General features: G+C 54.1%; 11 protein-coding genes across 11 annotated transcripts; 5 read left to right on the top strand and 6 right to left on the bottom strand.

Annotated features, from left to right (window-relative positions):
- Positions 1-1,727: 1,727 nt before the first annotated feature.
- BDP55DRAFT_644894 (RING-like domain-containing protein) lies at positions 1,728-3,459 on the top strand. Its single transcript, XM_060573606.1, has one exon. The coding sequence runs from the start codon at positions 2,006-2,008 to the stop codon at positions 3,023-3,025; it is 1,020 nt and encodes a 339-aa protein (XP_060435553.1). The 5' UTR covers positions 1,728-2,005; the 3' UTR covers positions 3,026-3,459.
- BDP55DRAFT_207632 (uncharacterized protein) lies at positions 3,146-3,616 on the top strand. Its single transcript, XM_060565976.1, has one exon. It carries the CDS (start codon positions 3,266-3,268, stop codon positions 3,512-3,514), a length of 249 nt encoding a protein of 82 aa, XP_060435552.1. The 5' UTR covers positions 3,146-3,265; the 3' UTR covers positions 3,515-3,616.
- BDP55DRAFT_644892 (uncharacterized protein) lies at positions 3,461-4,878 on the top strand. Its single transcript, XM_060573605.1, has one exon. The coding sequence runs from the start codon at positions 3,719-3,721 to the stop codon at positions 4,814-4,816; it is 1,098 nt and encodes a 365-aa protein (XP_060435551.1). The 5' UTR covers positions 3,461-3,718; the 3' UTR covers positions 4,817-4,878.
- A 720-nt stretch (positions 4,879-5,598) lies between these two features.
- On the bottom strand, positions 5,599-7,381 carry BDP55DRAFT_723436 (SPRY domain-containing protein; the record flags this gene model as incomplete). Its single annotated transcript, XM_060578750.1, has 2 exons — positions 5,599-6,889; positions 6,945-7,381. The coding sequence occupies 2 exons, from the start codon at positions 7,379-7,381 to the stop codon at positions 5,599-5,601; spliced, it is 1,728 nt and encodes a 575-aa protein (XP_060435550.1).
- Positions 7,382-8,169: 788 nt separating this feature from the next.
- Positions 8,170-9,490, bottom strand: BDP55DRAFT_689837 (mitochondrial carrier domain-containing protein; the record flags this gene model as incomplete). The annotated part of the gene is made up of 2 exons (XM_060576783.1): positions 8,170-8,891; positions 8,950-9,490. The coding sequence occupies 2 exons, from the start codon at positions 9,488-9,490 to the stop codon at positions 8,170-8,172; spliced, it is 1,263 nt and encodes a 420-aa protein (XP_060435549.1).
- Positions 9,491-10,213: 723 nt separating this feature from the next.
- Positions 10,214-10,840, bottom strand: BDP55DRAFT_541320 (peptidase S24/S26A/S26B/S26C; the record flags this gene model as incomplete). Its single annotated transcript, XM_060568209.1, has 2 exons — positions 10,214-10,493; positions 10,581-10,840. The coding sequence occupies 2 exons, from the start codon at positions 10,838-10,840 to the stop codon at positions 10,214-10,216; spliced, it is 540 nt and encodes a 179-aa protein (XP_060435548.1).
- Positions 10,841-12,167: 1,327 nt separating this feature from the next.
- Positions 12,168-13,739, bottom strand: BDP55DRAFT_207562 (eukaryotic translation initiation factor 2 alpha subunit). Its single transcript, XM_060565975.1, has 3 exons — positions 13,304-13,739; positions 12,816-13,186; positions 12,168-12,752 (listed from the first exon to the last, which is right to left on the bottom strand). Exons 1-3 carry the CDS (start codon positions 13,388-13,390, stop codon positions 12,275-12,277), a joined length of 936 nt encoding a protein of 311 aa, XP_060435547.1. The 5' UTR covers positions 13,391-13,739; the 3' UTR covers positions 12,168-12,274.
- A 215-nt stretch (positions 13,740-13,954) lies between these two features.
- BDP55DRAFT_626484 (WD repeat domain-containing protein) lies at positions 13,955-15,198 on the top strand (the record flags this gene model as incomplete). The annotated part of the gene is made up of 4 exons (XM_060571635.1): positions 13,955-13,964; positions 14,036-14,288; positions 14,348-14,430; positions 14,489-15,198. 4 exons carry the CDS (start codon positions 13,955-13,957, stop codon positions 15,196-15,198), a joined length of 1,056 nt encoding a protein of 351 aa, XP_060435546.1.
- Positions 15,199-15,476: 278 nt separating this feature from the next.
- BDP55DRAFT_644878 (uncharacterized protein) lies at positions 15,477-16,573 on the bottom strand. Its single transcript, XM_060573604.1, has one exon. The coding sequence runs from the start codon at positions 16,429-16,431 to the stop codon at positions 15,520-15,522; it is 912 nt and encodes a 303-aa protein (XP_060435545.1). The 5' UTR covers positions 16,432-16,573; the 3' UTR covers positions 15,477-15,519.
- A 1,590-nt stretch (positions 16,574-18,163) lies between these two features.
- On the bottom strand, positions 18,164-19,632 carry BDP55DRAFT_541566 (aldo/keto reductase; the record flags this gene model as incomplete). Its single annotated transcript, XM_060568230.1, has 7 exons — positions 18,164-18,580; positions 18,645-18,682; positions 18,739-18,857; positions 18,913-19,037; positions 19,089-19,234; positions 19,285-19,451; positions 19,508-19,632. 7 exons carry the CDS (start codon positions 19,630-19,632, stop codon positions 18,164-18,166), a joined length of 1,137 nt encoding a protein of 378 aa, XP_060435544.1.
- A 1,264-nt stretch (positions 19,633-20,896) lies between these two features.
- On the top strand, positions 20,897-24,073 carry BDP55DRAFT_689833 (uncharacterized protein; the record flags this gene model as incomplete). Its single annotated transcript, XM_060576782.1, has 3 exons — positions 20,897-21,429; positions 21,469-22,517; positions 22,563-24,073. The coding sequence occupies 3 exons, from the start codon at positions 20,897-20,899 to the stop codon at positions 24,071-24,073; spliced, it is 3,093 nt and encodes a 1,030-aa protein (XP_060435543.1).
- Positions 24,074-24,257: the final 184 nt, after the last annotated feature.

The raw sequence follows: 24,257 nt of genomic DNA, 5'->3' as shown, positions 1-24,257 counted from the left end.
GAACCCCCCCCCCCCTACAGCGTATTGCCAGCGGACTAGAAATGTCTTGGCTGGGGATCCTACGAGGGGGTGGTGGCGGGGCCGCTCGGGATGGTAATGAAGAGTTTTACCTTGTTGTAGGGTGGATAATAAGGGTTGAAACACGATAGTGTGCGAAGGCGATCTCCAGAACAATATTACACGCAGGTTGGATGGCTTCGGAGGCTGTCCATTTGGTTATGTCAAGGCGAGACAGATTGACATTGTGACGGCATTCTAGCTGGCTTCTGGGTGCGATTCTGGCGGCATCTGCCGACCACAGACTCGGTGGCTTCTCGACCCGAGATGAAAACGTTGGACGCCACGCTCCGTCTAATAGAAGACATCACTAGTTTGCGTGGGTTAGGCCGAAGCAGCAGTGCGCAAGCGTCGTCGCAACTGCTGCGGAATACCAGTCCATAGGCCGACCAAGTGTCAAACTAAGGGCTGCTAGAGGTTAAGTGGCATGGCAACGTACGAGTTCGACCGAACTCTCCGCCTCCCTCATTGAGACCAACCACACTCGTCGCTGGGGTTTGAGGCAACGATGGCTCGAAACATGTCTGGTAAGTGGAGGCGCGTCCTCGAGGCAAGATTCGTTGCCGACTGAGGGTGTGTGGACGGACGGACGTTGCGGAGGGGTCTCCCGGACCAGCCTCAACCCGGCAGAGGCGACCGGGCCGATGGGAGGCAACACACTGCGTATGGCAACCTCCAGCAATGCGATGCCATTAGGATTGGCTGCGCTGTTGTCAACGGCGAATTCAAGTCAGTCGATGGCTGAAAACACATTCTCTATCTTCTGGAAGACAACGCCCCCTAATTGGAAGGTCCGAACATGTCAAAGTTTCCACCAGTTCGATACGATGCTCATCATATCATCTCATTGTTGAGCTGAGTTCGATGGCAGGGGAGCATGCCGCCTACCGAGTGCTCGGTGCTTGGGCTCATAAGAGGACAGGGTGATCCATGAAGGTGATTGGAGCTAGTGGTTTTGTATTAACCTTGTTCCTCCTGAGTCAGAAATGGACACGAAAGGCCCTTAAACCACTGCCCAATCTAGCCCGAGCGGCGGACGTGGCTTCGGGTGTTGGACCCAAGAAGGCAAGCTGCTGAATCCTAGTGCTAAACCAAAAAGCAGGTTCAGTCGCGGAGGCGCAGATTGTTGAGATGAAAGGTCGACGGCGTGTGGTGTCAGTCCTGCCATTCCTGCTAGATGGAAGGTTGCTGAACGTCTGCCGCGCGACACAATCTTGAATCTAAGGCATATCGAGTCTGCGTAACGGTCGGGCCACTCCCACGTGCTGATGAGTGAGCTGGCTCCAATAAAGAGCGAGTGCGAGGTCGTCAAGACTGTATTAAAGCTGAACCTTGGAGGGAGCCCGGAGGGTGTGAGTATGATCGGCAGTCACAGTAAAGTGCCGTGTCGTCGGCATGTGGCGTCTTGTAAGCTTGAGAGAGAGCAAGGTTCGCTGGAATGAACTTCAGCTGCTGCTCAAGTGAGCCATGCACACCATGCCCTTCTCCTGCCTGCTGCCCAGCAAGAAGGTTGGTGTTCAGGGGTTGAAGGATCTGAAAACTCCACTCGGAGCGAGTATCCCGTCCAGAATGGACCCAGAGCCACGGAGAGGCCCTGCCCGCTGGCCGATGCGCAATGCAATTTGGGAAAGGAAGATCTCATTCCAAGAAGATGGAAATTCTCCGGCGAAGTGCCGCAGTCTTTTTTTCCAGCCACTTTGTGGCTCAACCATGGTCCCACTTTACAATACGGCCCCGCTTTGGTGGAAGGCACGGTGGGGTCCCCAGAAGCTCTGGGCTTTCAATTAATTCCTCGCCAGCGAGGCGCGTCCAAGACGCGTTAAGAGGCTTCCCCCGCGAAAACCTGACCGACTCGCAAAAGCCTCTAGTACAATCCAACTACGGCCGTTATGACATTCTATCAACCCCCCCGGATACACGATTCAGTCTTAAGCCTTACCACGCCGAAATGAACATCGTCCGAGAACACTACAATGATGGCAACCGTGCCTTCCTCCAAGCCTTCCTGGCTCGGGGCACCCTCACCTACGAAGACGCACAACCTATCCTAGCCGGTATCTTCACCGTTGAAGCCCAAGATGGCGAGCCAGTCGCCCCCGAACAGGTCACGATGGAGGACTTTGACTCCTATCTGCAAGCCGCAGCCGAAGGCGTCTCATTCTTCGACTACGAAGTACGAAGCGCAATTCATCAAGTCACCAAGAAGCGCATCTACGCTCTCGTGAACACAGCCTCCGATCTCATGACACAACTCGCGACCACATACAACGCCGAGCAGATCGCCTTCACAAAAAGGCTATTAGACGCCATGTTCGAGACGTACAACTCCCCGCGCATGGAGCTCATGTGCATTACGGAGATGCAGGCTATTAAGTTGGCCCGCCCTCCACGACAGAACAATAACAACAATAATGACGAGAACGGAGAGCCCACGCAAACACAATCTTCCTCAGACAAGGGACTTAAGCACAGCGAAGTGGAAGACATGCTAGCGAGCCTGGTGTACCAGGGCTGGCTGGAGAAGTCCAAGGACGGTTTCTACAGCCTCAGCCCGCGAGCGCTGCTCGAGCTCAGGGCATGGCTGATTGACTCGTTCAACGATCCCGACGCGGCAGCGCAGGACTGGCAGCGCATCAAGTTCTGCGAGGCGTGCAGGGAGATCGTTACAGTCGGACAAAGGTGCGCGGAACGAGACTGCAACGCGCGCCTGCACAACACATGCCAAGAAGGGTACTGGCGCACTCAGCGGAGTCACAAATGCCCCAAGTGCTCAAAGGACTGGGACGGGGAACATTATGTGGGGGAGCAGGCCATGACTAGCACAGAGGCGTACCAAAGGGGCCGCCGGAGGAGTGGAGGAGGCAGGAAGAGCAATGTCGCAGACGAAACCATACACGCAAACGGTGAGGAGGAAGAAGAAGAAGAAGAAGAAGAAGAAGAAGAAGCAGAAGGCGAGGATGAGGCATGATGAAGCATAGAGAAAGACGTGAAAGCTCTACCCCTAGGATGCGAAGGGCAGTTTTCACGAAAGATACCCCATGATGGCGGCTAACTCAGCCGAACCACTCAATATTTACCAATAGCATACCTACATATTGTCCAAGACAGCTGTCAAATGAGACTCGATGAGCCGCAATGCTCTTAAAGGTTCTTCATTTCTCCATATCAGCCCCAACAAAAGAGGCGACATATGAACTGGTGATCATTCATGCTCTTCCATTGGATGCCTCCGGCGCAACCTCAAACAACCGCTCTTAAGCGAGCCGGCAGCTGGACCCGGGTCCCCACTCTTGCCCAATTGCACCGCCACATCGGAGGCCGCTCCAAGGGTGACATCACATGTGGCTGTGCAAGCTACCCCAGCTTGCCCGCTCAGCCAATCCAACACATGAGCTTGCACGACATGACGCCGCATGATAGAGTGCAGGGCCCTGGCCCAGACCCAGACCGCATGTGATTCAGAACAAGCGCTTGGCCGTTGCAATAAAATAAACCGGTTCCGACCGCCTCATTACAACGCCCTTGCGTCTACCTCTACAGGAAACTATACTTTTCTTGCCGTGATTCTTTGACAGCCAGATCACGACTTTGTATCAACTAGTACGCCCACCTTGGACCCTGTTGGTTTCTCGCCAGAGAAACCTCAGCTACATCACCCAAGATGTTGGAATATCTGAGCTACAAGAAGTTCAAAAAGTACAAGACGGAGAAGGAGGCAGCAGAGGGCGAGCGCGAACACAATAGCGGATCGCCAGCACCATCATCAGCAGCAGGCAAGCTTCACCCAGATTCGCGACCATCGCCAACTCGACGTCAGACGAGCTCGCAGTCCGTCTCAACGACAGCAAGCGCAGCAACAGGAGGCGGGGGCCCCGCGCCCCTCCTCAACCGCAAAGATGAGGCCTTCTTTAGACGCATCCTCGCCGACGCAAACGACGTTGACTCGGACGATGAGAGCGTCCGGCCCACTCTGCCCCCCCGCAGCAAGACGCCAGAGTACACCTGGGAAGACTCTGACGAGTCCCGGCGCACCGCCGCTACCGAAAAGCAGACGCCTAAGAAGGCCGCGACAGTAGCAGTAGACATCAAAGACGCCGCCGCGTCGGGCGCTTCCAAAATCCCCAGCAAAATCGCCTTCCTCTTCAACAAAGCCAAGGGAACAGACAAGGACAAGCAACTCGCTCCAACAAAGGCAAACATACCACCCAAAGAAGCCGCCCGCGAGGAAGATGACCTCTCCCGTGTCCTAGACGACCTCAACCTCTCAGCGCGCAACAACAAAGCCGTGCCCCTATCCGCAGAATCCTCCGAGCTCGTCTCCAAATTCACCCTCGTCCTGAAAGACCTCGTCAACGGCGTGCCCACCGCCGCAGACGACCTCAAAGCCCTCGTCGAGGACCGCGACGGCACCCTCGCAAAGACGTTTGACAAACTCCCCAATAGCATGAAGAAGCTCGTCACCCAGCTGCCGGACAAGTTCACCGCCAGCCTGGGGCCCGAGGTCCTCGCGGCCGCCGCGAAGGCCCAGGGCATCAACCACGCCGAATTCGCCGCCGAGGAAGGCATCAAGGGCGCCGCGAAGAAGATGTTCACGCCCGCTAGCTTCGCGGACCTCGTCACCAAACCGGGTGCCGTCGTGGGCATGCTCAAGGCCATTGTCAACGCGCTCAAGCTGCGCTGGCCGGCGTTTATCGGCGCAAACGTCATTTGGAGCGTTTCTATATTCCGTAAGTCTTTAACCCCTCGCCCCATGCTCTAGTTTCACGAATACGTTACTAATATGATTATCCCTTAAAAGTCCTCCTCTTCGTCCTGTGGTACTGCCACAAGCGCGGCCGCGAAGAACGCATCAAGCGCGAAAATGCGCCCGAGATCATCGACGGCACCGGCCGCATCGAGGAACTCCCCGATGACCCGGCCCTTATGGCGGGCCCTTCGCGCTCACGCACCGAGCCGGTGCGATCAGATCGCCCACGCAGCCAGCGCAGCGAACGTAGCCGGCGGAGCGGACGACACAGTTCCGGAAGGACGACGCCTCAGCGACGGGCGTCGCCTGGCCCCGATTCTCCGAGACGAAGGTCGACGAGGAAGTAAGAAAGGGTGGCCGCGTGCTCTGGAAGTTGACCAACCTCTTTTTGTTTCATGATTCTTCTTTTTAATGTCCTTATGGCTTGCGTCTCCTTCACTTTGCGACGAACGATTGGAAATGACGTATGAAATGGGACAGGCACAGGATGAGAACCCCAAGGATGTGAGGATGACATACACTCATTCTCGTTTTTTTGTAATCTGCCCAAGACTCCTTTTAACGAGTTCAACTATCTCCTCCGGAAAACTTTAGAGGCCTGTATGTAGAGAGGGACAAAGATCTCACTAAACGTCCCTCGCCCCCCTTGATAGTATAATGACAGCTATGAATTGGAATGCGCAAAGACCTTTGTAATACCAAAGAGTCTGTCTGGGGTATCTTCCGGAGCGAAAAAAATAAGAATCGCCTACTGTGTCTCTCAACATTGCCTCCTCCATCGGGGCGCATCCACTTCAGTCATCCTGGACCAACTCCTTAATCTCCTCACGTCCACCGGCCGCAAGACTGCCCGTCTGGCCAGCCTTCTCGCCCTGGCCGCCGAAACGATCAATGACCTTGCAGCCATCCTGGATCCAGAAGTCGACTTCGTCAATGATGTCATAAACGATATCCTCAACAATTTGCTCCGTGTACCGCTCCGAGACGGGCCGCACCTGATCCAAACCAGGGTACGCGGACGACGACGACGACAACGGCGCCGGCTTCTTGGACTCTTCTTGTCCGGCATCGATCATCGAGACCTCATTGTCGTCGGGACCGTCTTCAAGCCCGGGTGGCGGGAACCAAAAGTCGGGACCAAAGTTGACCTCGGCAGCACCGCCTCTGAAGACGCTCACGGCGGGATAGTAGCCGAGCATGCCGTTGTCGAGGCCCTCGCGAGCGCCGATTTGGCCTTGCGGCTTGGAGGCCGGGGGCAGGAAGGCCAGGAGGTCAGTGAATGGGGTGCCCATCAGCACACCATTCTTGTACACCTTGATGAAGGATCCGGGAAGCGTACGGAGGGCGGGAACGGCGTGGTTAGGGTTGGGCGCTTCGACCGAGTTGGCGGGGCCAGAGGACACGGGCGAGGGGTTCATGAGGTCCTCGAGCTCCTTGGTTGTGTGGTAGTCAATCTTTTCAAAGTAGATGTGTGACTTGAAGCGAATCGGGATACGATCGCGGACGATATTCGGCGCATCAAAGTTTGTGCTGTCATCGTCCAAGCCGGTATCAACCGCCGGGTTGTACTGACCAGCCAGGACCTTGCGCTGCAATCGTTCCGAGGGTAGCTGAATCTCCAGGCCGATGACATCGCCCTCCCGGATGCCCTCTCCCTCGGGGAAGAAGGCCTTGGGTCGTGACATGTACACCTTCTCGCCGCCCACGTCGCGCACACCGTAGCTGTATGCATCAAATCCGACCGGGGCATCCAGAGTCGCCTCTCTTCTCGCGAAACCCATGCGCACATGGCCATGCGATTCGTGCTTCTCATCTCCGCTCGTCTTGTCGACAATTCCTCTTGTAATCTTGGTCTCCCAGTAAAACCGTCCCTCTCGGATTGCCACATTCGCACGCGTCATGCGGAAACCCTTGTTCGTAGTAATATGGAGGCCCGTCCGGTCAAAGAACAGATGAGTTGCGCTGTCCTCGAAGCTGAGATGAGGTCCCGTGGGCTCTGCCTCGGTACCGCGGTAGTATAGTGCCGAGGGGAACCCGGGGTCCGCTATGCAGTGAGTGTAGTGGTAGCTTTTCTTGTTGTGAACACTTCAGCATCGTTAGAATTTTCAGTCAGGCGCATAAAGCTGGTCCGTAAACTCACTGCTCCGACGTCTCGTAGAACCGGATCTCGGTTCCGTCCAAAGCAGGGACGTCATGGTGATGGGTGAAGCTGGCTCCGCGAGCAGGTTCAAAGTCGGAAGGCTTAGGAGGCGCCAGCTTGTAGCGCATCGGACTGTAGTCGGACTGCTTAGGTTCGCGATGCTTGGGGTCCGGCGTGCCACGGTTGCTGTCGCCGCCAAAGGCACCCTTGGACTCGCGCTTCTTCAGCGACTCCTTCTTGTTGCGCTTTGCTGGCATCTCGTCGACGCCTAATGGTCTTGGTGTAGATCTGACGTCAGGGTTGAGTGGCGAAGGTACAGAAGGAGTGAAATCTTCTTCGAGAGCTGGCCTCTTCAAGGGGATTGCAGTCGAAGAAGGAAGGGAGCCGCCCGGGGTCGGCTCCCGTGGAGGAGGGGGTGTGCCTGAGTCGGAGGCCATCGGAACGTCCTTTCAATTCGAACGTGAGTTTCGTTGTGTATTCAAGCTGTGAAAGCGGTTGCTTGGTTGGATCGGTGGTGTGGTGGGTGGAGGAGTCGTGAACAATGGGAGAATACTGAGGTCTTGGTTCCTGTCGCGAGGCGCGTGTTTCAAAGGTCGAAATTTTGGAAGCTGGGCCAGGGAAGCTTCAGCACACCCCGCGTCAGTCATGGAAGCCCGGTCTGTCGTCACACAGGGGGTCTCAACGGGTAGCCAGGGGTCTAGTCCCTCCATTGATTACACAGGTACTCGGGCTAGAACCTGGCGGGGCAGGCAGGTAGGTACCTTAAGGTACTGCAGGTTGTTGTATTTGACAACTGGAGCTCGGTCATCCCAGGGAACCAACCCGGAAACCTTACTTCATTGCAGCCTCTCTCACATGTCTTTCACTCGAGAGCTCGTTCGCTTTGAGATATACCTCAGCTAGCTAGGTATCCTATCACAATACCTACGACAATTGCCTCAAATAGGCCTTGTGATGGTTCAGTCTCTTTGAGAACACCGACTTCAAGCCACATCGCATGCGTTGACTTCAGCTCTTTGTAAATCAGATCAGCACTTGAAGTGAGACTTGTCTTTCGCTCTATCAGCTCTCTATCGGACACCATGTCCCTCTACTATGCCGTCAAACGCCAGTCCCATGTTTATCCTTACAAAGTGTACAGATGGGGTTGTTTGTACAATGCCTTTTTTGTTTCTCCATCCAACCCTGGTATCACCCATTCCAGCCCCTACCTCCAACCCCTCCTTTAGATGGCGCGCTCCTGCTCTTCCACTGGTGGATCCCAAGTCTCTAATGACTTGAGAATGCGTTGATACAAGAACAGCATGGTGCCGCTCTGAATAAAAGTCCAGACGCCACGGGGACCCACGCCCCTGAACCATCCGCTGATACCCTCCGTCTGGTAAATGACCTTGAGACCTTCGATAACGGACGAAGTCTGCAAGTTGACCGCGCCTGGTCGCGGGGTATGCGTCGAGGGTGACGACGTTGAGATATTGCGCGTCTGGGATTTTGACGTGGAGGCGGGTGCGGCGCCCTTGGCTACCGGCTTCGCTTCCTTAGGCAAAAGATCAGGGTGTACCTGCGTCTGTAAACGCGTCTTGACGACGTCCAAAGGACATGTCATGATACCGGCCAAGCTGCCGGCAAGACCACCGGTAAGGAGCTCCAGCGGCACACCGACATCTCTGCTCTGCTTATAGGTGCGCGCCCAGGCGTGGAACTGCTCCCAGAACATAAACTGAAGTGCCGAAAATGGGAGGTCACGAGCCAGTGTTGCTTGGTAACCGTGAAAGAGCGCAGCCGGTCCTTCATGACGGACAATCGTCCGCGCCGCATCAACGGTGCCTCTATAGTTGTATCCCGACTTGAAATAGGGGTTGTTGTAGCGTCCTTGCAACTGCAAGCGGGTCTTCAACACCTCGGATGGAACGTAAACGATGGAGCCAGCCAAGTCTCCGAGAAAGCCTTGATAACAGTCAGTCAGTGTACGCCTCTCGAGAGCAGAGCGCAAGTATCAACGAACCAGCTGTGAGATAGGCCAGGTGCTGTTGCACACCATGGTCGATGAGAAATCGTTTGCTCCATTCGTACGTCCCAAAGAACATCATCGTGCCCGGAAGGGAACCACCCAAAGCCGGTATCCATCCGCCATAAAGACCTCGTCGGATGCCCTCTTGCCGCAATATTGTGTAATAGGATGAGCCCAGAGACGTGTATTTTGGCGGGATGTGCGGGTCGCCCTGTTGCCGCGTCTTGACCGTGTCCAGGGAGTGCATGAGCATGTCGCCCGTCGAACCTCCTACACCTCCAGCAATCATGGCGTGGAGGTAAGGCGGGCGGCCCTCCTCTTCGAAAGAGTCATCTTGAAGACTCATGTCCTTCTCTCTGAATGATTGTCCGACTGTTCTGATATCCGGCAAAAGTCCTCCCGTCTGTACCGCATATCTATCCTCCTCGAACGAGGCCGCCGCCGCCGGAGTCGCAGCCGAAATACCCCCCTGAATCGTTTGCGTGTTGTTGTCGGCAGGAGCTAGGTAGCTGACGATGCGATCAGCGGCGGACATTTGCGAGTGGTGCCTGTCGTAGATTGACCAGGCACTCTCTGGTCTGCGTCAAGGGTTCGGTCCCTCTCGATCCTGAAATGCTGACGTCGGTCGGTTTCGATGTCGAAGGGGGGAAGAGAGATTCGGCGTTGATACGGTTGGGTTCCCGCTGCGGAACGACAGGAACAACAACGCAGTGTAGGGGTTTTCGAGGGGAATTTGAAGGAGAGGCCTCCTCGTCGTTGATTGTCGCGTGGGTTAATTGGCGCAGGCGAAAACTTGGCGGCGGCGAGGAGGAGCAGCAGCTGCAGATAATGATATCGAAATTTCATGCAGGGTTCCAGCGACTCTGGAATTTTTGTTGGCGGTGCACAGACCACATGCAATGCTGCACTCCCGCTGCGTCACCGTCGGGTGAGCTCCCGTCTCTTTCATCAGCTGGAAGTGTCGACTGAATCAGCCGGACCTACATACGGCCCTGAGCTGAAAGCCCGGTCCCGAGAGCTCCGAGCTGCAACGCGGGACAGCCCGCGCCGCTCCAAAGATAGCGGGACTTGAAGGTTACTCGGACTTAAGAGGCCAGTTGAATGAATCGTCAAAACTCAAGCGGGAGTTGAAGATGAAAGTACAGTCATTGGCTGCTTCATAGTATACGTAAACTTTAAAGACCTTGCAGCCCGAATCGAGGGTTTCCTTACAGATATCCCGCCCACATGCTAATTCGTACACGAAGCCATTCCCACTTTAGTATCTATCCTTGAATTTGTGTTCTTCCCATCTCACGCGGCCAAACTTGCGCCAAGGCCAAATGTTCCACACGCATTTCCCCGTCACCAACGCCATAGATATAGGACCGTACGTATTGCTGTCCAGCGTCTGATCCTGCGGCCCATCTCCCTCCACCCAAATATGGCCCTGCGGTACCCTGACCACTCTCTCCGGATAAGGTGCTCTCGTCGTGACATATTCGCCTTCCAGCGCGACGACTCTCTTGATCGCTACAGTCTCGGGATGAAAAGGGCTCCTGCAAAAAGCAAGCAAAAAAGGTTAGCTCGCCGCCCAGCTTTTCAACATTGATAGAGGGGGTAACGGAGGGCCAGTGAAAACGCACCTAAACGTGACAATCATGCCTCTCTGCAGCCCGTAGGAGGGTTTCCACCTCCAATTGAGAACCATGTCGTTTGCCATCGTCGTATTGCGATCCTCGTTGTAGTAGGGGTACATGGAGCCGCCGCTGATGCTCGTGATGGTCGCGACATGGTCGTTGAAAGTGATCACGACCGGGATCCAGGTCGCAAGCCCGAGCAGGCGGAGCGTGGTGTCACCGAGGAAGCTCCCTCGTGCGCGCGCCCATAGCGAACGGGAAGCCATGGGCGCAGAATATTCTCAGGTTGTCGCGGAGGTCTGCCGCGCTGTGCCTTGGGAACAGCGCCTACTCTCCGGTTGTCAGGTGGAATGGTCGCGAGGAAGGTTTCGAGCTCTCTATCATCTCATGTTCTTATCTAATCTCTTATCTTATCGGCTTCATTGTTCTGATCTTGAGGCTGTCAACGACTCAACAACAACCTAATGTTGTCACAAGCCTTCCATGCTTAAATCGATCGTACACAATGCGATCGCCCGTCATATTATCATTGTTTCCCTTTACAAGAGAGTTCCTGATATTTTCCAGGGCAAAGAGTCAGGACTCAAAGATAAGTGACGAGTAGGAAAATCGAGTTGAAAGAGGAAGGTATGATGACCAACAGTGCTGATTATATGGGGCGATCTTGCCTCTGCTCAACTTGCCCAGGCTTCATCTTCCGAGTCGTCTATATCTCCATACAGGCAGGTGGCCGTTGCTCTTGGCACTCGGCAGACGAGAGGAAACAGGCGAGTCCAAAGATAGAATCATAACGACAAGCAGCATAATCGGATCCAAAAAAGAGTTCGCACCCCCCTCCCCCCGGTGCTGATTTAGGGGCTACATATCTTGGTGCTCATGCTGGAAACTTTAGTGCTCAGGCTGGGATTCGAAATCGTATGCGCTTAGCCTGTCATCGAGTAGGCTGGTTGGCGATTTGGATTGTTGACCATAAACCACTCCACCACCCAGCCAGTTTGACCTGACCCGTCGACCTAGACGGGCGCCTCCTGGCTGGTGATTGGAATGGAATTGGAGGGACCTATATGGGGCCTCCTGTGTGGATTCAGATGGGAAATTTTATCGGATGAAGGTTTTGGTGACATGGTACCTGGTAGGATGAACTGTCGCTCGCTCTTGCCCTCGTCCATCTCGCCTCACATGTAAGTCTCCAGTCACACCGTTAGTAGATAGCTTCCTCTGCTACGCACGACGTCAAACGGCCTTTTCACCGCAAGAATAATATCAACATTCGTCCCGACCAGATGGCAAGCACTCAAGCATTGTTCTATGAGTGTATTTTGAAGATACGGTCATCGAAGGACAACGTTGTCGACAGAACCATTGCTGAGAATGGTTCTACGTCGAGCCGTCAATTGCATGCAGGGAAAGCTGCCATTGTCAATTTGGTTGATTATATTGGTCATTCTCGTTCCCTCGCTGTTATAGTAGAGTGCCCCATCTTGTAGCAAGTTTAGCGGAACTTCATGATAACAAAGACGTCCATTATTAGCATCAGTCCGTTGCTCACTCACAATCAGCCAGGGGAAATAAGTTTTGAAATGTTTGGACTCTTTTTTGGTCGTCTCATTAGAATCACTCTGGATTCCCAGCCTGCCAGTACGCTCATTCTACCAGCCGCCCCTTTTTTGTTGTGATGACGTTGACTCCAAAGAAAAAATCTAAACCTCCGGGTTGTCGTCGCTCTCGGAGACACTCTCGTCACCGCTGACCTCGGCGTTCTCGCGCTCTCTCTTCTCCATGAGAGCCTGCAGCTCGGCGTCATCGCTCTCTGTAACGGCCTTGGGCTCCATCTTCACCACCAATGAACCGCCAGCAGCCTCGATGCTGTTGCGGATCTCGACAATGGCCTCCTCGAGGCGGGTAATACCGAGGTTCTTGTCCAGGCACGTGCTGGTCAGGACGTAAAGAGGGGGGGACACGAGTCTGACCTTGACCTGGGTCTGATCGTCGTTGCGCGCCTCGGCGGTGCGCAGGGCGTTCTTGACGGCGTCGATACCCTCGTATCCGAAGCAGGTGACCTCAACGTCGGCACGGACCTTTGTGGGTTGAGGGGTGAGACGCTTCGCGATATATGACTTCAACTCCTCGGAGACGGCCTCGGTGGGGAAGGTGGCGTCGTTCCAGACCTCGGCGTTCCTATCCTTACGCATCAGTATTCTTGTTTCCTCTTGCCATAACTGCAGATAGTCTCCAACTCACGTGATAGACAGCTTGAAGGCGTCAATCGCATGGCCGTACTTCTTGTTGAGGGGCCATGCGATGGTCTCGTAGAGCTGCTCGATCGGGGTAAGGGTCTTCTCGGCGACGTGGCGCATGATGGAGTGGACCATCTTGCCCTTGTTGTACCGCTCCTCGCACTTGATGATATCCTCTGGCGACACACGACGCTTGGAAAGATCGATATAACCCTTCTCCTTGTCGACACGTAGGACGACGACAACCTCGTTACGGCCCACACGGATGAGCTTCTGGATACTTCTGATACGACGTCTCGAAAGTTCGGAAAGCAGAATCATGCCGTCAATGTTGTCGTACTCGAGAAGCTTGACATAGGCACCCATCTCGGCAATCTATATCACCAGTCAGACCCGGACGTTGCCTCCCTCTTGTACGCTTCCTATCCACGGCGACCGGGTGGGTTTGGTCGATTCGGCTCGCCGTGTGCGTTGGGCTGGCGGGGCACAAACCTGCTTGACGTTGACCATGACGAACTCATCGATCTCGGGGTACTTGTTTTCGAAGTATCGAAAGTGACTGTAGTTCGGTTCCGCCATCTTGGCTACTGGTGCTCGAAGCCGTCGAGTACGAAGGGTGGTGGTGGCGGTTAGGTGGTGTTGTTGAAGGTGGTCGGCCGAAAGGTGTGGAGGAGGGGCGGGGTGCGAAAGAAGGCGCGCGGGCTTTTTACACGTTTCTCCGGTCTTTGAATAGCTTGTTTCCTCTGTGCTCGGTGGAGATTCCGCCTACTCGTCGGTCTCGATATCGCTTGCGGTGGGATCGGTTGCTCGGGGGCGACGTCGAAAAGCAACTTTTGGGGTTGAGCGGCGTTACGTTGGTGATTGGGCGATCGAGTCACAATTTTGCTACTGCGGTTCACAAATCGCAGAAATCCGAACAATGGTGGGGGGTGCTTTCGGGGCGATAGTCCCTGGCAGAATCGGTGCTGATTCGACCGATAAGCTCTGCTTCGCTTATCGCCACGTGAGCGCCCCTCCAACCAAATTGTTCAGGTAAACAGACCCCAGAAGCTAACATCCAGGTATACCCAGAGCTGCTTGTTGTTAGAGGCGCCGAAAGCTACTTCACCGTAAGAGCTTCAACAACAGAACAACAACCCAAAAATGGCACCTGGTGAGTTTTTGGAGGACCTAGACCTCGAATTCCACTCCAATAACATTGGCCAATCACTGATACTTCGACAGCATCCCAATTCGAGCTGGCGCAACCGCCTAGCGACGCCATCTCCTCGCTTTCGTATGCGCCCGAGTCGCCTACCAGGCTTCTGGTGTCCTGCTGGGACAAGAAGATCTACCTCTACGACACACACAGCGGAAGCGAGGATGCGCCAGGCGTACTTATTAAAGCCATTGAGTTCCGGGCGCCCGTCCTCGACGTAACGTTTGGCGCGACAGACAACGAGGCCTACGCGGCGTGTCTAGATCACTGCGTCTACAAGTACGGGAACCTAAGAAGCTCCCTCTGGCCATTGAGCAAAACTGACGCTTTAAATCTAGGGTCGACCTCGAGACAGAAGAAAAGCAAGTCGTTGCGCAGCACAGCGCACCTGCACGTTGTGTAGTCTACAGCCCGGAGCACTGTAAGTGATGTCACCGCCCTGCCAATCTGTAGACACGTAGTCTAATCAGACCTCGCAGCTCTCCTCATCTCCGCCTCCTGGGACCTCACCCTCCAGATCCACAACGCGAAGTCGCCTTCTGATACGAACATCAGCGTCCAGCTACCCGGGAAGCCTCACGCCCTGGCAGCCAGCCCCTCAAAGGTCGTCGTCGCCATGACCGCGCGCCTCGTCAACATCTACGACCTGTCCAACATTCCCGCCCTCTTCGGAGAACCAGGCCCCCACGACATCAAGCCCTGGCAGCAGCGCGAGTCGTCTCTCAAGTTCCTCACCCGCGCCATCTCATGCATGCCCAACGACGCCGGCTACGCCACCAGCAGTATCGAGGGTCGCGTCGCCGTTGAGTGGTTTGAGGACTCGGCGGAGTCTCAGGCTCGCAAGTACGCCTTCAAGTGCCATCGCGCGGCTGCGCCTGATGGCGAGGGTGATATCGTGTACCCGGTCAACGCCATGACGTTCCACCCTGTCTACGGCACCTTCGCGTCTGGTGGCGGTGATGGAACGGTCGCCTTGTGGGACGCCGAGGCCAAGCGCAGGATGAAGCAGTACCAGAAGTTCCCCGATAGTGTTGCGGCCCTGGCTTTCTCCAAGGATGGCAAGTACCTTGCAGTTGGTGTCTGCCCGGGTTTCGAGACAGGCATGGAGGACTACAGCGCTGAGGGCAAGGCCAGCGTCTTCATCCGTGAGCTTGGCGAAACGGAAGCCAAGGGCAAGGGCGCGAAGTGATCGACTACGGACTTAGGAACCTGTGATGGAATCTTACAGATTTGTGGGCGCACGGCGTTTGAGGTGGTTTACATATGCAAGCATTTCATTTTAACGGACCGGGAGGGTTACGGAAAAGCCTGGTATGTATTATATCAGATGATACCCATTGTATTGGGTGAGAAGCGTGGCTGTTGATATATCTTGGTCGTCTCCATCAAGCTAATTCTCCCAACAGTCTCTCAGCGAGGAAGCTATGTACACAACCACGATGATCAAGCATGTTTCTACTTCCTCCGCACTCCTGAAATTCGCATGCATAACCACATCTCTATTATGCTGCTAAATCGTACCCAGGCACGGCGAGTGTTGGCTTTCCACACCTCTGTTCTCGCGGGACATGGTTCCGACGGGACGAGGTCTGAGGTCTGCGAATACAACAGCCCACGTAGCCGGTCCTCCCTGTAGCACAGTTCCAGCCAGTAGTGAAGCGTCTGAAGTTTCGCTGTTGACAAGTGTTTCCCCGGTGCTCACGGGGCCAAAGGAGGTTTTGCGTTCAGCGCCTGGCTTCATCTTACTCGTGGTATCGGTTGGTGATGTACTCTCTGTTTCTGCCAGCCGCTTGTTGAGAAGCACATCGTCCACCAGCGCTTTACTTGAAGCTTTCCGCAAGATGCTCGAGGCGCCTACGTGAGAATCATCACGAGAGAATGTGCTCGCTCGGTTCGAGTCTAGTGTGGCGCATCTTGCGTGATCGGTTTCTTCAACAAGATCAGATAAGATGAATACGTTATCGGAACAGTGGCCCGATACTCTGCGCATTGGTAATACTTCTATGGTGCGCAGGGATGGCAACACTCTTGGGCTTCCCAAATTCCCTCTGACAGTATGCCTCTCGGTGTGGTGGGAATTATTCGGAGTGGCCTGTCCTGAAGACTCTGGCATCACCTGTGCATCGACAGCTGTAGTCGGAGTCTTGGCTCTGTTATTTCCTTGTAGATCAGGATCGATGACAAATCTCTCGCGCATTCTCGTACTCTTCGTGGTGTTTCGAAATGATGCAGGTTTGATGCCGCAAGACACAGCAAGGGAGCCTATTCCAGATGGCGCCGGAGATCTCTTGCGCCGCTTTGTGCCCTGCAGCTTGCTGGGTCCGTTGATTTCCCCTGTGTCGAAGCCATCCCTGATACTCTGATACAGCGGCGCCTGAGATCTTTCCGGTGCTGATAACGTCTTGTAGTTATCGATGGTCATTTTTGTGTAACATCTCAAAGAGGGCCTTCCGCGTTGTCTCTTGAAAGGGCCTGATTTCTTTAGCGCAGATGAATGATATCTTTTCTGAACCGGAGCATCTTCTGCCGGTACCCATGCTGGTAAAGCTGTCAGAATACTTCCACTTTCATCGCATGAGACTTACCTTCGTTTCGGTCGAATCGACTACTCGATTTTGGGAGAGGCGATAAAGTGTAATCGGAGTCGAGGGGCGTGGCGGGCATGGTGCTCCCCATTCTCTGGGACGGTGACTCGCCAACCGAAAAGCTTTCCTCGATGCTTGGGATCGGAGAGCTTCGGTCGTGAGTAACGAAATCCCAATCTTCGAAGCTCTGGTCAAGTCCTTCGACCTTCACGGATGCTTCAGCAAAGATGTCTGGATTGATGTGGCGTGGGAGGCCAGGCAGGCTTCGTCTTGCGTGACTGACCAGGTGCCCTTCTTTGACCGCATGCAGTATTCTAGGGGGCTCGGATTCGAAAGTTTGCCTTTCGATGAACGTGGAAATGTTCGTTGAAGCCAACACGCACTCTTGAATCCTGTCACTCCAATTAGCTAGCTCCAAGAGGCAGGCATCTAGACTCACGACGACATGGTTGTACAAGAATGAACAGCGTACCGCCAGATAATCGAGACAGTTAGAAGGACGTCTACGAGAGGATGTCCCAAAGCATCCAACGGGCCCGTCTAGGTGGTTTCCTCGGCTAGAATTACCCTCTTAGACGCACATTATTCGTCTCCTCTTCGCCAAACAATTCTCGAAGATTATTCCTGGTTAACGGTTTGATGGTTAACAGAATTAAGGCCGGAAGGATATATCATCAATCATGGCGGTTGGGAAATGTGAAGATTTGAAGGTATGGCATTGAAAAGAATATTCAAGTGTGGCAGGAAATGCCCAAAAGTTATTTTCAGGTAGGTGACAACTGACGAGTTGTTTGAGGAAAGAGCGAGTTATGGAGCTACTACTGCTTTCTGAGGACCTCCTGCGATATCCCACGCCACGCCTTCCCTGTGTTGCGAGAACAGGTACCAAAGGCACTACTCTCTCACATGGTACCAAAGTACCTGCGGTTAGTGTTGACATGAATCTATCTCAATGATTGAGTGGGAAGCAGGTTGATAAATGCCATGTAGTCCCCATCTAATTATACCGGCTGGATGAGAACTCATCTTGCCCGTTTTATCACATAGCCTCCTAGATCTATAATTAATTGCTTGGTTAAGACGAATATTTCTCCTTCAATTTACGGTCTGCAGTCATGTGCCGTCTTTGGTGGCTTCTAGTGGATGTATCATGCAATGCAAATATCAAGAGAAAGGGCACAGCACCTCGGTTTCCCAGGCGTCAGCCTTGATCAATTCTCTTCGTAATTCAATTTCTCAAGGACAGTAATGCCAGTTAAGGATATGCTTCATGCCTGCATAAGTAATTTGGAGAGAATGAGTGGTGATTGGTGTGCAAGGCAAGTAAGCCGCATGCTACATTGCAGAGCCTTGAACAGTCAACAGATTGACGACAGCCCCAGACGCCATCTGTCTACAATTCGTTACTACATTCGACATCACGAACCGGACCGGTACCTGATCAGAAACATGTATGAGATTGTACTAAAAGGTAGTTACGCAGCGGTTTTGGCAACCCACGTCGCTTCCAACAACCCCTCAGTAGTCTGCTGGCCGCCACCTTTTGTACTGATTCCGCACTCGATAGTACTACTTTCCGCCTTCCTTGGGTGCGATGGCCTTAGGCTCTGGAACATAATCGAAATTGCCTCCCATGTTCAGCAACCAGACCTCGCCAGGGTTCGACGGGACCTTCTCTCCCCACAAGAAGTTGTGAGGGAAGCCCATATCGAAAGGGACAGCTCCTTCAATCTCCTGAATTTCTTCATCGGAGAGATCGAGGGCCAACGCCTCAATGTTCTGCTTCAGATGATCGACAGTGCGGCCGCCGACGATAGGGAAGACGTAAGGCGTTTTTTGCATTACATAAGCCAAAGCAACACTCGTGATGATCGTGCCTTTGCTGTTGGCAATCTTTTCCAGCACCTGGCTGATCTTGATTTGCGCTTCGCTAGCCTGAACTTTGCGGCCCTCCTGGGACTTGCGTTGCTCTTCCGTCTTGAAAGCCTGTTTCGAAGTTAGTCCTGGTCTTCTATAAGAGGGTGACAGAATATGAGTTAGGAGTCCTCACGCCGCCGCCGAGCGCGCCCCAGGGTGCCAAGCTCATTCCTAATCAGAAGTCAGAGGATATTTTTCAGTTCCACTTTGAAGGCACTGCAACAAACCTTCAGCCTTGGTCATTGGAATGATCTCTCGCTCAAAGTCTCTTGAGGCTGCAGACCATCGACCTTGGTAGACTGAGAATTGACGTAGTCCATGATTTCTCGCGTATTCATTGGCCTTGCTGATGGGGAAGTCAGCCTTGCTCCTTTGACGGGAGTATGCTTTTGGATACCTACCTGACAATCCAAGCGGGAGTGTCACTGATACCGAGAAACAGGACCTTGCCGGTGACGACGAGGTTGTTGAGGGACTGCATCAGCTCCGGAATAGAAGTAGAGTAGTCCCACCAGTGCACATAGAGCTATTCTGTGTAAGTGACGTCACTTGAGAGACGAGAAACAAAGCCGCTCACCAGGTCAATGTAGTCGGTTTGCAGCTTGCGCAAGCTAGCCTCTACAGACGTGTGCAAGCTCTTGGATCCGTTGCCGGTGAAGTTGGCCATGATGCCCGGCGCGTTAGGGCCAGCTTGGAAGTTCGTGGTGTACTTGGTTGCAATGACTGGATCGATCTCAGACATAACTTCTCTTGGAATAGACGGCCGAACTTACCCATCTGGTCACGAACACCTCTCTTCTTCATCCATTGGCCAATCCAAGCCTCGGATTCTTCGAATTGGTAGTTGTTGGCGGTGTCAATGAAGTTGCCTCCCTGCTCATGGAAGAAGTCAAGAATCTCTTCGACGGTCTTTTGATCGCAAGTTCCCATGTATCCCTTCCTGTCAAACTTATTAGAAAAGGACGTATGAGACACATCTCGCCAGCATCATCTTACCAGGCGTCGCCAAAGTTCATGGCGCCCAGACACAGGGGGCTCACTCGAACGGAAGCCGTCGGGGAGAGAATGCGGTAACGCGCCAAGGGGGTCTTGGGCGGACCTGCCATAGGTAGGGCCGACATGATGATAGGTAGTGAGTGATGTATGAGGAATGAAGTCGAATGCAGCCCAGAACGAGAGAAGCTTAGGCTGGAGTTAGGTCAACGGGTTGGTCTGTGGATGAATTTGTGCGCTGACGAGGTGGAATTTATATATTTTACATGAGGGAGACTTCGACCAGGAAGGCGGGGGGTCATTTAACACCGACCGCTCTTTCCCCCTCCGGACGAAACTGGATGTACGGTAGGCGACATGGAAGGAAAGGAAGCAGGACCCCTCAGTTGGCAGGGCAGGTTGTAGATCAAGGCGCAGATGATCTCATGGTAAGGTAGCTCGTCCAGTGTCTTCAGACGCTGTCAGTCCAATTGGATATGTGGACATTTAGAGTTAGCTCCTGCGCCAGTCTCCAAGTCCGTGATGCTCCAGCCGGAGTGCCATGCATTAGGACCCTGCGCGAGTCCCGCATACCACCTTAGCTTGCACGGGAGACGCTTTGTGCCTAATCACCGGTCTTAACCCCGACGATTCGCACTACCGGTTGCGGACTGCAGGCGGCCGGGCGAACTGATTTCAAGCAATCGGACCAAATGAAGTCTCCGGTGCCCTGCAGGTCTGCAATATGGGCTTGTAAGAAGAATGTGAGCTGACGATGGGCCTTCTTCGCCGTGGGGAGATGATGATTGATAAGCCTTACATTTCTGTCTTCACTCTAGTACTAGAGCATCAATATTCCGGTAAAGTACTCTTGACTTCTGATGCAGTGGGCCTTGATTGACTCAACGCTTACTGCATGAAGTAAAATCTCTGATCAACGGCGATCACGGAGACAATGGAGCTTCTGAAATCTCTGAAATCTGCATTGTTGTCAGAATTACAAACGGATGGACTTTGCGATATGGGCCATTGAAGGCAAAGGAAGGGAGCTGGCGTTCGGGTTCGGGTTCGGGTTCGGGTCCCTTGCATCTCAGGTTCTGGTGATGACTAAGGCAAACTGCAGCGGAGCGGATCAACTCTAGTTCCCCTCCACCTCGATCCTGGGATCCAGCGCGCCGGGTTTGGACTCAGCGGGCGAAAAGCGACCGCATATCTTAGCAAAGGCCGAGGGTGGTACGACAGTGTGTAGATGTGACAAGGGTCCTTCAGCATTTGACTAGCATTCCCAACGGCCCATTGACAACCGCGCCCAACATCGCGATACCACCTCTTTCGAGCGATTGACCACTTCCGACTGCGAAATGATCCGATAATCAAGTTGCGAACGATCATGGCAATTGTCGAGCTCGCACAATGTCCGCCCCTGCCCCCGTCCCCTCGAAAGCCGCGATCCATGCACTTCGAGGTCTACTCTTCGGAACTTCTTGCTCTCTCGTCCTCTTGGCAGAAGAGCGTCGCCAGCGAATCAAGATAGCAAGGTCTGCGGTCGAAAATGGCAGGAGACTGAAGTCCTTGAAACGATACAGCACCAGCGGCGTCGCTGCCCTCGAGGCCTTCCAGGAAGAAGTTGCCACCGACCCAAACTTCATTAGCTGGCCAGCACGATCTCGGAGCCGCAATTCCTCACACGAACACGGGAGATTGGCGTTTGATAGCTCGTACTTGGATCAGAACGTCAACGGAAACGGCCCCGACGCACGACGTCCAACGAGAGCAACGAGCGAACGAGATCTTCCGCAAAAATCATCAGACAAGAGAGAGGCAACGCAGGAAAGTGGCCGGCCGGCCTCAACCGCTGCGCAGAGAAAGAGCCATGACCCCTTTGTGTCCCGTTTCTCCGCAGTCCCTGCGATACAGGACTTGTCTGCTGGAGACGGCATTCCAAGGTCACTTGGAAATCAACCAAACGGAGGGCCAGTACAAAGGAACGCCATTGCCCTGGCAGTAGAACGTGTAATCAGCAACCACTCCGGTGCTATTGCGCAGGCTGCTGGGCTAGAGGAGCTGCTTCGTAATTCGACGTCTATACGGCGCGAGACGGACATTCCACCCGCTGCCCTGAATCTCGTTGGCCGAGTCTACAAGTTTGTGGACCAGTCGCAAGCGCTGCCTGAATGGTTTTCGGAATTGTCTTCGCTGCTATCAAAAGCTTGTCATCGGCGGAGCGAATTTCGAATTGCCGGACAAATTCTAGAGTTTGGGGTCCATCATAAGGTAGCCACTGAGAACGACATGCTGGCGCAATGTGTTCTTGAGTTGGCTATGTCTTTGGTCTCCCCGACGACGCAGCAGCCTAAGGAAAACCCATCTGCCCCCGAAAGATTACAAGCAGCGGCAAGGCTGTACGTGGGCAACTTGCTATTGCCTCCGCTGGAAAAATCGAAAATACGACCTGGCTACGTGAAAGCGGGCAAGGACTTGATTAGCCAAGCCCTTGTGGAGGACGACTGCCCCATTGACGCTATTCAAGTATTTCAACAGATTTCTATTTGGAGTTTCGATAAGCTTGGAACCATGGTCTGGTTCATGAAGGAACTTTTCGAGCACGAGCAGCACGCACTAGCCATCGACACATTTACCGGAATCTTCGACGAGTTGAAAAAGACCTCTGCATACTCTAAGCGCCTCTGCATGGGCGTGGTCGATTCCGTTGTTGCAACCGGAGGTTACCGGTGTCGCGAAGTTCTCCACACGTTCAACCGACTGAGGGAGCGCGATGGATGGGAAATGCCATTGAAATGGCTAGAAGACATCATGTGGGTGCATTGGAGGTCGACACGTAATTTCACGAAGACGCTTCAGCTTTTCGAAGACGCAAGGGACAACGAATTTTACGGTATCCAAGACACCCTTAAGATTCGATCGAGGATGGTGCGAATCTGCATCGAGGCTCAACAAGCCGAGAGAGCAGATTTACTAATGGAGGAACTTATATCTATACACCCAGAAGCTCAAACCGATGTCAAGATTCTCGGCGAGTTCACCCTACAAAAAGCCAAGCAGGGAGATTGGGCCGGAGTTCTCAGCGATTTTGAGGCGATGAAGACGGTGCAAACGACCAACCCTCACAACGAAAGGCACTTCAGGCGCGTGTTTGCGGCAGTACTGGAAACTTATGCTAAGACTCACACGTGGGGCGAGGTCGAGACATTCATGGAAACGTACATCTCGGAATTCGGATTAGGCCTTGACCGCCATCTGGTGACATTCATTGCCGATAGACATGCAAAATGTCGCGATATACATGCACTGAAGCAATGGCTGGTGTTCTGTAGGGATTCCGGGTATACCGTGGATGATAGGTTCTGGAAGGCAATGTTGGTCAATTGCCGCCGAGACTGGAAGTACGACGTCAAACAGTTGTCCCAACTGTACCATGTCATGAAAGGTGCTGGCATCAGCACGGCCTTCCCCGGCCTCGAGCAATGCTACAAGACTCTGACGAATACGACAAGCCCGCGAGCCAAACAAGTCCGGCTGAGGTCTTACATGGCGAGCCCTGCCCACGAGGGGGGTGCCTTTGAATCCATGAGAGCGGACGCGCAGATCGGGCGGTGGAACAGTGTCCTGGCTCTCTACAAGCGTGCGCTCCACAACGGCATGGGACACACGAGTCGGTGTCTCAAGCTGGCAGTCAGAGCCGTCGTTGAAACCGAAGGCCCTCGAAGCAGACAGGCCATGGCACTCTTGAGCAGTGCGCAGTCCGAAGGTTGCGACACTAAGGAGGCCATGTACCCCATCGTCCTCGGTCAACTCGAGGAAATTGGAGAGCGCCACGCCGGTATGGCGGGCGAAGACGGCCGAAGCCCAGCCTTTCCCGAAATGAAGGCCGTCTTCGACGATCTCCGCCTCAAACACGTCCACATCGACGACGGCCTGTTTCACCGCGCCGCCCGCATCTGCGAGAAGCTCCGCCAGTACCGGGAGATGGTCCAATTCTGCATGATCGCCGCCGAGGTCAACGGCCGCGGCGACCTCTGCTACAGCGTCTACAACTTCAACAACCTTCTCGCCGCCTACGTCATCCGACACGAGTACGACAAGGTGCGCTGGCTGCTCGCCGAGCTCCGGACGCGCGCGTACCGCACTTCCAGGGAGGTTAGGTACCGCCTCTACTGGGCGGTGCAGTACCTCCGGAGGGCCGCCGAGTCCGACAAGGACGAGGCGCTCATCCAGTCCGACATTGAGATCCTGACTCTTGTCCACGAGACCCGCGAGGCCTTGAGAAAGGAGAACCTCGACCAGAAGGTGGAGGTTAAGGAGGTTCTTCTCGACGCCATCTCCCACAACGCTTCTAATACCAAGCCCACCGGCAAGGCTGACAGCCTTTCACCGGCGGCCTTTGAAGAGGAAGACAACATGACTTTTGCGCGTGCCTCTGCCCCTGTCACGCAGCCGACGCGGGCCAGGAGGGTCCAAACCAAGCGCGAGGGGCCTCTGGACTCCACGACGATGCCTGAAGGTTCAAACGGGACCGAGTCGCAGCCGGCGAAGAGAGCCTATTCGTGGAGATCGACCACACTTAGATAGAAATGACGGATTGGGGATGAGGGGAGGGGTTCTGAATGATGTGAGCCCCCGTGTAAGATGTCACGTTGGATTCATCAACACCAAGTGGCGGATAAAATATGTATTCATACAAATGCAAGCTTGTACGGCGACGATAAGATATTTACATGTAGAAATAGCCAAACATAGAATGCATATTCAACCA

Source organism: Colletotrichum godetiae, assembly GCF_030913485.1.
Source record: "Colletotrichum godetiae strain CBS 193.32 chromosome Unknown BDP55scaffold_3, whole genome shotgun sequence".
Taxonomy (NCBI): domain Eukaryota; kingdom Fungi; phylum Ascomycota; class Sordariomycetes; order Glomerellales; family Glomerellaceae; genus Colletotrichum; species Colletotrichum godetiae.
The sequence above is the reverse complement of the archived record's forward strand: the minus strand, read 5'-3'. Positions and strand labels throughout refer to the sequence as shown.

Excerpts from the sequence above, each read along its gene's own strand:
- BDP55DRAFT_644894 (XM_060573606.1), top strand. The coding sequence starts at position 2,006 with ATGAACATCGTCCGAGAACACTACAATGATGGCAACCGTGCCTTCCTC.
- BDP55DRAFT_207632 (XM_060565976.1), top strand. The coding sequence starts at position 3,266 with ATGCTCTTCCATTGGATGCCTCCGGCGCAACCTCAAACAACCGCTCTT.
- BDP55DRAFT_644892 (XM_060573605.1), top strand. The coding sequence starts at position 3,719 with ATGTTGGAATATCTGAGCTACAAGAAGTTCAAAAAGTACAAGACGGAG.
- BDP55DRAFT_207562 (XM_060565975.1), bottom strand. The coding sequence starts at position 13,390 with ATGGCGGAACCGAACTACAGTCACTTTCGATACTTCGAAAACAAGTAC. Across the intron at positions 13,187-13,303 it reads TCATGGTCAACGTCAAGCAG|ATTGCCGAGATGGGTGCCTA; the intron begins GTTTGTGCCCCG and ends CTGGTGATATAG. Across the intron at positions 12,753-12,815 it reads GCCTTCAAGCTGTCTATCAC|GAACGCCGAGGTCTGGAACG; the intron begins GTGAGTTGGAGA and ends GCGTAAGGATAG.
- BDP55DRAFT_644878 (XM_060573604.1), bottom strand. The coding sequence starts at position 16,431 with ATGACCATCGATAACTACAAGACGTTATCAGCACCGGAAAGATCTCAG.